The 12,147-nt window shown below is 31.6% G+C and overlaps 1 protein-coding gene across 4 annotated transcripts in view; it reads right to left on the reverse strand.

Moving 5' to 3' along the window:
* LRBA (LPS responsive beige-like anchor protein) overlaps positions 1–12,147 on the reverse strand; it is a 710,247-nt gene that overhangs the window by 475,812 nt on the left and 222,288 nt on the right. For all 4 annotated transcript variants that reach the window (XM_046655938.1, XM_046655936.1, XM_046655939.1 and 1 more), the window contains exon 34: positions 10,121–10,182. In XM_046655938.1, coding sequence (XP_046511894.1) covers positions 10,121–10,182 — 62 coding nt within the window. The remainder of the gene's footprint in view (positions 1–10,120; positions 10,183–12,147) is intronic.

Consider the following 12,147-nt stretch of genomic DNA (forward strand, 5'->3'; position numbering starts at 1 on the left):
GCAAACAGGGTAAGCATTGAAACAGACAGCAAAATTTACATGTGGATCGAAGAACTCTGATGACTGTGACTAAAATCCATTAAATCATATACTATTTATGAAAAAATATATGGTATGGGCAACACACTTGAGCCTTCACAAAAGTATCAGAGAGTCTGGTGTTAAACAAAGACCATCTCTAGCTTTACACTTTTAACCTAGCCTTTCTGTAATACTTTAAGTTCAGTAGATTAATTTGAAGCAATAGAAAAAACGAAAGGACTAAGCAAAACCCAGCAGCAATAGACACTGACCTGTATTCATAATTACATAAAAACCAAAGAAAATGTTATGCTTAGAATATTCCCATTTATTCTTCCTTTTTGCTAACTCTCTTCCTAATCCCAAATTTAAAAGACCAGTTGTAAAACAGCAGGGTGTCAAATTAAAGCACACTTTATTTTCAGATGTCTCCATACTCATAGGCTGACTTCCTGTCAGGAAGAGCTCCATTTCACTGAATACCCCAATCAGCAGGGAACTTGCAGAATTAAGTGCCAGTTGATATTACTTTGTTTTGCATTTACCACCCTTGAGAATAACGTTCAAAGATCTAGTTATATAGTCAGCATGGTATCATCCTTCTGACTAGACTGCCAAGCCACAGGGTGTACTGCCAGTTCCACAAATTTACCTTAAAAGGTTGTGTTTTTGAAATCCTAGTGTGCTAGTGAATCAACAGGACGCCTGTATTTCAGAATAAATCCTGCATCTAAGTTAAATTATGCTTCTCTTTGGTTGTAATAAAGAACTTTAAATTAATATTGGAAAGTTCTGCATTCAGATTCAAATAAAGATCAATTAATGTTCACTAACCCATCAACTTAAACATTTTATTTTTAAAAGTAAAAAGCAGTACTTTAGTCTGACATTTTGTTTCTAATATATTTGCTGTTGTTTAGAGACAAACGATTCCATTTTATAAAAGCAAGTTATATTATAAAAGTTTGAATCAAAACCATAAATACTTTTACCGTATTAACATAAAGCACAGTCTTACACTGATTTCAGATACTTTAAAATTGTTAGTGCATTTAAGATTTTTCATGATCAATTAATATAGCTTCAATCTTCAATGACCCTCTCCAGCTCCCATAGACTTCCTGTCATGATTCAAAGGTCTCCAATTCCTTCCCAAAAGGTCTAGTTCCTTCCTATAAGGTCAACCGTTTCTATTGCACACAAAATTAAGTTAATCCTGAGCATTTCAATATAGAACACCTATGCTCACAGCATTTGTCCATTATAAGATAAAACACTCACAGCAGCTCTAAGGCAAACTAGGTGATTGTACTAGAAGCCTATTTTTCTGATTCAGACGTTAATCACTATCCTACTAATTCTCATCCACTTGCAATCAAAAGATTATAAGCACTGACAGTAACAAAGCTCAGAGATAATCAATTTACATTCACTATTATTCTATAAGTACATTCTAAGGATGAAGTACAAACACACTCACAAAGAAAAGGAGGGGTAAATATTATGAAAAGGTTGTAATATTAAATTATGTTGATCCTAGTTGAACCATGCTACATATAAACTGGTCTTTAAAAAGCCAATTGCCCCAAAATCCTATTCACATTGGAAAAAGTAAGGTTGATTACAAAGAAAATAGAATGATTTATTTACAGCATATCAAAGTGTAAGTTTCAACATTTAATACACTTTGCAAATTTGTTGCCAGACAAGCACCTTTTAGTGCGTTGAAAGGAAAAGGAGAGAATCTTTCTACTTAGATATAGGTTTGTTTTTTTATGAAACCTTAATATATAACAAGGTGTTAATTTATTTAGGTAAAAACATCATTTCTAAGGGCCAGAGGCCCACCATTTGTCATATTCTCTTTCTTAGCAGAAGCTGTGAACCTGAAATGAATGTTGGGCTATCTGAAGCTAATGGCTTAAAGGCGACAGAAATAATTCTATAGAAAGAGGAAAAACTATGTGCACAAAATTGATTTCTTCAAAGAGGTCATCAGCTGTGATTCTTTTAACCAGTTTCTTTTGAGACCCAAAGCTGATCAAGAGAAAGGGATTTAATATGTATCACTTTCTTACCTGAAAACATTTAAGTAAGCACAGGTAAGAGTTCAGAATTAGGGTTTGAAGTCTACATTTAAGGGCTAAATCCCTTTTCAGATTAAGATAGAATTGAATAGAAGAAACACTATTATTAAATAGAATGGTGTCTGTTTTTTATCTAAAGTAAATACTTTCTAATGAATAAAAAACTCACAAACTAATTTTAAAGGGAATTTTACCTAAATAAGGTAAATATATTGGTTTATTTAATAAATATATATTAAATATTTTTTGATCCTGACACTAAGAAACAGTGCAAACAATATGGACAAGAAATGGTTTCCTGACCTCAAGGAGTTTTAACTCTAATGACAGAAACAAAAATTATAATACAGCATAAGCATAAAACAGCTCTATGTCTACAAATTTAACACTTCTTTAGCACTTATCTCTGAAAATTCAATTCTAAGATAGAGTTCCCTAAGTTCATAAATTCATAACTCATAATCCAATGTTTGGAGTATCTAAACTCAGAACTGAAAATGAGTAAAAGTTAATAGGATTTGGAATTATTTTTATTCTAATTTACAGTAAATTCAAAAAAACATATATTAAATGAGTATTTTTATTATATAATATACGCACAGAGAGATTTTGGAAATATGTTCTCATGCCAAAAATATCTTTACATGTCAAAGATTGAGTTCTTCAAATCATATCAGAAGAAGAGCAAATTCCCTTCCCATCTATTAATTGAATGATTGTTCCTAAATATACCTGAATGAATTTGAACTACCAGCATTACATTCTCCACTCACCTCTCAGGGTTAAGGATCACCAAGATAGATTCCTTTTTGTTTACTATCTCTGGGAATTGCCTTTTACACAAACTATACTTTATAAAACATAAAATTACTACAGATTTGAGTGAAAAACTCTAGACTTAGGCATCAGAGTGATTTCTTGACTCTTAATTCTTTAATCCTATTAACTTCTTTAATAATGACTTCATAATTTTATTATATCTAGGTCTTGATTGCAAGCTACTTTAAATCCTAGTTGTTTGAATGGATAAATGCATGACATGTGAGGAGCACCAGCCACTGTAAAGCTTAGCTGTGTAATTATAAACAGTCTATTCCTAAAATTTTATTCATCTTTTTCACAAATATTTACTGAAAATTTATTTTATAGGACACTGTATCATATGACATTCACATACAGATTAATTTCATTTTCCTTGGACCTCTTGGACCTCTTTAAGTGCATAGCAAAGTTCAATTCTATAAATGGGTCAATAATAATATATGTAATATCCCGTTAATACAAAATATATTCTGACTCTGGTTTCTAGACTTTATGCTACATACTTGAAAATCATTACAGAGCATAAATTACCACAGTATTGACTAAAATGTAATGTGATTCACTCAATCAATATAGGAAACAGCTATATAATCAGCTGATATCTATTTGAATTTATCCTTAAACTTGGGGCTAGTTCTACATAAATCTTGCAAAATATATATTTTATATAAGTACATACATACATACACACACACACACTCCTGGTTAAACTTAAGTTGTTCTAGAAAGAATACCAACTCTTACTATCATGAGTTCTGAAGATCCCTTCAGAAACAACATATAAATTGGAAGTTATGTCCGAATCACAAGGAGAGAGAACAAGTGGCTGAGAGAATTTCTTGTGAACGAAGAAAAAGTAATTAGTGTTTCATGAAGAAAATAGTTATAATTTTACATATCTTATGATTTTCTTTAATCACTGTGATTGGAGAAGCAGAGAAAAACAGAAGCAGAATACTAAAAAAGAGGCATTTCCTGCATTTGTTCACTGTCTCACCTCTGATGCAACAGCAGCTTTCCCAAATTATAACTAACAAAAATTGTCCACATGCACTATGGCCAAAGGCTTCTATGACCAAACATGCTAATATTATTCCAATTACTAATTCAACAGTACACATTTATACATATTTCTATATACACACACACATACATGTATTTACTAAAGGCATTGAGGGGGCTTCCAGTAAAGAAACCTAATTAAATTTAAATCAACATTTTCCAAATTTATCTACCACTGTATGCTTTTTTCACAGAGCATCCATTATCATCACACAGTAAACACAGTGGGATTTGCTGTATGGGAAAATTTGGCTAGCCTTGAACTGATCAAAAAAGCACAAGGCTAACACAAATCCAAACAAGGAAAAATATAGGTATTGGAAAGAGTAGAGGAAACGTTTTAAGAACTTTAATATCTATTGATCCTGATAAAATTATAAAAACATAGATAAAACCCAGAAAAAAAATTTGACTAAAAGTCCAAGGAACCTGAAATGATCTACTTGTGAACAGAAATAAAATTAGCATTAGATTAAATAGGGAGTAATAAATAGCTTTTTTGTGCTCCATCCCTAACTTTACTCCCTATCCCTGTGTTTTTCTTAAAGTCCTTATAAAATTCTATGTTGTATTACAATTATTTGTCTCTCACACTAGATTATATTTCCTTAAAAGGAAGGGACTGTCTTAAAAGCATTTTTGATACATGCCTGCTAAATAAAAACAAATATCACAAATAGGCATAATAGGAGGACTAAGGGCAGATAAATTCAGACAAAGCTCTACAGCAGAGACAGCATTTGAACTGAGCCTGATGGTAAAACAAAAAATCCTGAAAGTACAGCCAATGGCCTCACCATCCTGCTGTATAAAAGCTCCATACCATAGGATTTTCTTATAGGTGAAAAAATGCATAAGGAAGTTACGAAGATTTACTTACATTTCCAATACGCAACTTATAGTCAAAATTCCTATTTTGTGGTTGGCAAAATCCTTTGTTTTACTGGCTCAATTATTTCTTTTTAAAAACCTTACCATTTTCTTAATACTGGATAGTAAATTTTTACTGAAAAAGATTGCAGTGTACCCTAAATACAGCACACTCTTGAGTGTCTCAGCACCACAATTAAAAGCAGCAAATCTCCATTTATATTAAGTTCTACAATATGTAAATCTCATCGACAGTAACAGAAATCAAATCAGTGGCAACTTGTGATAGGGGTGGGGATTGATTACAAAGAGGCACAGGGAACTTTCCAGATGGAAATGGTTGCTACATGATTGTGTATCTGTCAAAATTCATCAAACTGTACACTTAAAATGTGTGTATATATATTGTATATTAATTATGCTTCAATAAAGTTTATTATTTAAAAAGAAGTAAATCTGACTAAGCCAAAGAAAAATGAAATAACTAAGACCTTAATAAATGAATATAACTACAGTATTTGGTAATGACAAAATAGCTGACAATAAAAACAAACACTTAATAATAGACAAAAGTATGGGGGTATTTCATAATGAAAAAGATCAAAAGGCAAAGGACCAAAAATATTGTGATTTATGACAAATGTTAGCATTCACTTATTAATTATACAATTATATAAATATTTGTTCAAATGGTAATTATGCTGGATGTTGGAGATACAATAGAAAACAAAGCACAGTGCTTGCCTTCAAGAACCTTACAGTCTAATGGGAGAGATTAAAATCATAGGCAATTTAAATAAAGAATGAAATTACTATAATATGGGCCAGTAAGTGTTCTAGATGAATACCTCACTTAGACTTAGAGTTGTGGGGAAGTGGGGAGTCAAAGAAAGCTTTCCAGAAGAGACTGCAATTTAGCTAGGAGATGAATTATTTATTTATACTATAAATATTCATTGAGCCGTCCTCATGTGCTAGGGGCTGTGCTGGGCACTAGGTATACTTTAACAGACAAAACAGAAGTAGTTGTTACCTTTATTGTGCCTAGGGTACAGAGGGGAAGACTGACAATAAAAAAGTAACAAATTAGCACATGTATACTAAAATTTGTGGTTCATTCTGTGCTGGGTGCTAAGATGAAAACAAGCAAAAAGATACCAACTATAGATACGATGATCTGAGAAGAACATAATTAAGCTGAATTCTGAAGGATGAGAAGAAGGCAACAATTAGAGTCATCAAAGTTGAAGGAGGGAAATTTCAGGAAAAGAAAACGCACATGTAAGACAAAAATACTATGGCACATTTGGCTAACTTTAAATAGTTCAGCATAGCTTGAGAATAGATATCAAAACAAAGTGGTAAAATGAGGTCCAAACAGCAAGAGAGCCCTAAAAATAAAGGACACTTTTGTGTCATGGTATAGAGCTGTTCCTTTCCCCCACCCATTGGTTCGTTTAAATTAATCTACTTACTCAAAATACTGATCACAACTATAAAAAGAAGTTCATGAACCACAAAGCCAAGAGCAGTAACATTACTGTCACCTATTTAGAAGGGACAAACTCAAAAAGAAGAAAACTAGAATTAGAGAAAAGAAATTATAGGAGAGTGAAGAAAGAAACATTTTATTATAAAGATTCAGGAAAAAATTTTAACTGGCAAAAATTCTAACACAAAACTGACAAAAGAATTATAAGAATGGTGATATCTGGTTCTTATTATGAATATTATAATTTTAAATTAGTAACTCAGAAGTCTAAAAAGAAACACTTAAATCAAAAATGACCAAATCTTCTATCATTATCTTCACGTGAAGGAATTATTTCCCAAAATATTAACAATCTACATATTTTGATTAAAAAATTTTTAAAGAAATATCAGACTAATACAGTATTTTAAATTAACTTTTGCTGCTAATTAATTACTCAGACAGGATGCCAGGCCAGACTACATGGTGCTTCTAGTTTTTCTATATACTCTATGCATTTCTGATAAATGGGAAAAGAATAGATGACCTGGCAGAAGGCTCAGACAATAATATGTGATTTACAGGACATGAATGCAGCTACCATAAGATTTATCTGACAGCCCTCTCCGATAGTGGACTGTTGAGTATCCGATGGAATGATTTCTAGTCTAGAAAGTCTACTACTGAGTAGCCATACACATTATTTATTTATTAGATGTTTTGGGTTGAAACCATTTTTAAATGATGCACTTCACAATGCACAGTCATAAATTTAGCTTTAAACCCAAGAAGGGAGGTAGTGTTATTGGAATGTATGTCAGACTGAATTAGGATGAGCAACACAACGCTTTTATAAAGTGGCCTTGAATGCAATGTCAATTCTTTCAAAAATGATATTAATGTCAAATGAGCAAGATACAAACACTTTACACAATGCTGGAGTAATATTACTTGAAATATTTATTTAACATTTTCTGTAAATTCATATAGATTCCTACAAGGTTTATACACATATGCAACAAATATTGGGCACAAGTTATATACTGGTGAAAAACTGAATCTGAAATATAATTGAGAACTTGTTCATTGTTTTTCTATGCATCAGAGAGTATACAGTTTCATGAAGAACGTGTACAGTCTTATTTTAAATAAGATTTAAATCAGGCTTTGGAGCTAAAATAGTTCTTAAATTATTTTATATGAGATTCAATATACGAACAAACCTAATTTAATAAACCTTAGGTGTATATATATAACTTCATTCAAAAATATAATGCTTAGTATTTTAAGAAAGCTTTTCAATTCTAAATAATACTTTACCTTAACAATGTTAAAAATTAAATGGGATAAAATATGAAAAGGCGTGTAATCAACCTATTAATGAATGAGTGGATATTAAAAAATATAATCCTCGGTGAAGTTTTAAGAAAATATGTAGTGATCTATTTGGTCTCAATGACAGCAAACCAAATGTGAACATTCCCTCATTTCTTAACTTTAGGCTCTAAACTCTCTTTTGTAATAACATGCAGCTAATTTAAACTCATTAAAAAGAACGCAAAAACAAAATAAGTTTTGAATGGATTCATGAAAAATAATCAGAACATGGCTGACTGTCATGAAATTAACACCAACTAATTTGTAGAGTTTTAAATCAAATTTGCAGATGTTAAGTTCATAAGCATATCCCATTATTTATGTGATTAAAAAGGAGTTTTTGACCTGATCTTTCGATCTTTGGCACTCAATCCTCTCCATCTCCTCTTAAAAAATTAATTAAAATTTTAGCAAGATGCTAGCTTTTCACTTCCCACCCTATCTGAGGCTAAAAAAAATTATCAATCAAACTCAAGCCATCTCCACCCAGTATCTGCAAAATGTCAACTTCAAATTCAATTTCATATCTCTTAAGGTTTAATGTAGAAAAAGACAGTTCACTTCTTAACAAAATAAATCACTTTCGTGATTGCTAATCTGACCTCTTTGAATTAAGAAAATTCAAAGTGAAAAATGTAATTATCACCCCGGAACAATCTGTATACATCTGGAGCTAATTCTGGCTTCATTTTTCACATCATTTTTCACACTGTCCTACATCTTACAGAGACATCATGGAACTTTTGAAGAACTCATAAAAAATGTTAAAGACTTCAAATAACCAATAATGTATTTTATTCAAACAAAAACTTTGAGAACATCTGACTGTTGCAACTTACTCTACTAAGTGATCGTCATATACCATTTGATTTGATTAGTATTAAGCGGCACTGTGACATACATGACAAATAGGTGTATTAAAGCATGTCATTCTTTATCTTTTCAGCTTCTAACATCCAACTATGTATTACACTATATCTGAAATACCTTTCACGTACCAAGAATATATTCAATTCTTCTAAACTAGAAAGTGAAACTTCATTATCAAAATTCACCCATGAAACAATTAAATTACTATAAACAACAAATTCATACTCCTGTGAAGAAACATCCAAACCTGTAAGTGAATGCTTCTTAAAAGGAAAGGTTATTTCATGTCAGTATAAGAATAGCATATGGTAATTTCCATCCAGAAAACAAACACGCAATTATTTCAAATCAGATTACTTAATGGGAAATTTTATCCAGTCGGTTTTTAAAGAAATGGAGTTTTCTAAAGGACATGATTAAATTATAAAACATGATTCTCACTGAATCTAAGAATAATAAGCCCACTAGAAAAATAAGTACTCCTCACAAGTTCATTATAAAAATCCATTAGGTGTAATCTCTAGGAGTAATTGTTCTTATTGCATTTTATTGACAATACATACTATTGATTTTTCACACCTTCTATGATTCTTTAATTTGTATTCATGAAATGTCCATCAGCACAGTCTAAATAAATTTGGCAATATAGGCACTAAAATGAATAAATCGATGCAAAGAAACATTAATTTTGCATTATCCTTATTCGTCAGGCAAGTAAACCATAAGAGTTGTAAATGAAGGTCAAAGGTTTTGAAATGGGTCAGAACCCTTGACCTCTAGACCAATATCCTTCCTATTAAAAAAGGCTATTTTAAAGTTTTAAGTAGGGGAATTTACTACCAAGCAAGATATCATTTTTAAAAGACTACAAAGAAAACCCTCAATAAAAACATTCATCTGTTTAATTGCAAAACAGAAAAGAAAACATCATAGGATCCATGATTTTTACATAAGTTTTTTAAAAATCATTAAAGTTTACCACATGAAGTATAAGGTTTCTGAACACTGAAAGCAATTTTGCTTTTAGGAATTTATTTACTACATCTTATTTTGATGGCTGCCATATTTTTGTTGATGTTTTTCCAAATCTACTCTGTATGTCAAAAGTAATTAGCAATGACAAGAATTCAAAATTATTTATCACTCATTTTATAACCTCTGCACAAAAGGGAAGTAAACCCATTATTCCCAGAGGAGTCAGAGTGGCACTCCAGAAGGTATAAAAATAAATCTGTTTCTATAACCTTAATATATGCAGCAAAGAAATTTAGCCATCTCAAGATCATTTGATCTGGACATTTTTTAATGTGACTGTAAAAATTTCTGTTTCTCATTCATCTATCTGATTTCTCTCACTTACTTCAAAATTATCTGCTAGTATCAAACACAGGAAGTAATCCTTTTGCAATACAAATAAGATTATTTTAAAACTGCAAACTCAAAACTCTACTATAGAAAAATTTCTAATAAAACAATTATAACTTCCTTGCAAATTCATGTGAGAATTTACTTTAATTGCACTTTTATTCTTGTCACTCACCTGAGAACACAGCAGCATAACCAACTCCACAACTGAGCTACTAGCCTTCATGCAAACCAGACCTATTTTAAAGAGAATTTTAAAAGAAATTACAAAGTTAAAAAAAATATATGAGGGATTTATTTGTTATACGACTTTATCCAAATTGGTTTTTAAAATAAAATTTAACATCTTGCTAAGACCAAACCATACACATTTGATCATATGAGTAAATGAGGTATTCTGCATTTACTTTAAATTTGGCATCAAAACTACAACAATTTTTGTAAGCTATTTCATTTCACCTTTCAAACTACTAAAACATTTATTAAAACTTCATATATAATGACATTTCACAATACTCATAGAAATGTGCACAACATATGCCATATTGATCAATATCATCTATATGTTGTTTTGGAGAGAGCTGATTGTTATACATGCAGAGAAGGGAAATGGCTCCCTGACCTTTGCTTTCTCCACCACACTCTCTGCCTTCAACCCTCTAGCTATCAATCAAGTTTCCATTTTGTTTCATGGCAGCAGACATCCCAAACACTCTTATTAGTACCTTGACCCGTGACCTCACACTAAACCTTAACAGAAGTGCAAGCCGTTGTCTGTTCTATATTCTTGATTTCTTATAAATAAATTCACTTAAATTTTCTCTTTTATGTTTCATTTGGGTTCACCAAAAATATCTCAGGAAGGAACTTTTATACAGTTATACCTGTCTAAGCAATTCTTTAGTTTTAATTACCAATAAAATCTAAAGTAGTTCATTCAAAGAACATTTTACAAACAGTATCTTAAAAAAAAGCAACGCCAATAATTAAAAGCATTAAATTACACTAATAATCAGAAAAATTATCATTTTTATTCCATATTTTTCTAAACAAACGTAAATTTAGGTTCCACAGTGTAACGACTAAAATAATTCCTGATGGCACTTAGGCACTCTACAGAATCACCTTCTTTCTTTCTCCCCACAAAAGCTCTTCCAGGCATCCTATCCCATCCTATTCCTTTCTTTAATCTTCTTACTCTATAGTTCTTTCTCTTTCCCTCTCTTAGTCATGATGCCTTATACCTACTGATGGCACATGTTGGCATTTTGTAGCCTTACAAACAGCATTCAAGTTAAACAGGTTGTTCACCCTCTTGACTTTTTAGAAAACTTAGAACCATTTTTCTCAATGTCTGAAAAATATATATCATAAAAATGATAGTAATAGTGTCAGCACTGGCATGAAAATTAGCTATAGAACATCTACATGTTCCATTAAGTAAGTAGGTCATTAACTAGACTAGATTGTGGTTTCTGTAGAGCTAAGATGAGCATAGCTCCTCAGGATAATGCCAAGGTCTAAAAGGAAGGGCATACCAATACTCCATCTCCCATTGCTGGTGTAGCTCTCTGCTGGTCTGAAATCTTGTCACTTTTCACGAAATGTAACCCAATGACAAGAAGTTCCACAGACTTTAACTTCAAAAGACACTACTTCCAGCAAGTAAATTCAGATCTTTCTACAACTAGGTCATTATTCTTTACTGCTTTATTCTAAAAGAACCAGAATTCCTACCAACTTTCCATTTACGGCAAGGCGTTTGGGCCCCGATATGGCTCAGCCTTTTATACATCCACTCAGATAATGAACAATAATGATAAAAAGGGCCTTGGGTCATCCAAAGTTAGAAAGATTATAGGTGTTCTTTTGTCGCTTTTACAACATATCATAGGATAATTCAATACTTATATACTTAAGAAAAAATTATATATTTCAGTCGATTTCTCAATAATAAACTAGCAAATCAAAGGTTGATGCTACATAGTTGGATGTGAAGATTTAGTAAAAAGAATATACATATATCCACTGATCAGTGAGTGAGTGCTCAATGATAGTAAAATGTCAAATAACATTTCCTAGTTTGATTAGAACAGTTCCTGTGTTTCTTGGAGTGGGGTTTTGTAGATTTGTAAAGGATGGTGAGGGGGGGTCACGGTGGATGGTATATTAAATTTTAAATGAGAAAGGGCTTTAGAGGAC

The sequence above is a fragment of the Equus quagga genome, chromosome 3 (genome assembly GCF_021613505.1).
Source record: "Equus quagga isolate Etosha38 chromosome 3, UCLA_HA_Equagga_1.0, whole genome shotgun sequence".
Classification (NCBI taxonomy): Eukaryota; Metazoa; Chordata; class Mammalia; order Perissodactyla; family Equidae; genus Equus; species Equus quagga.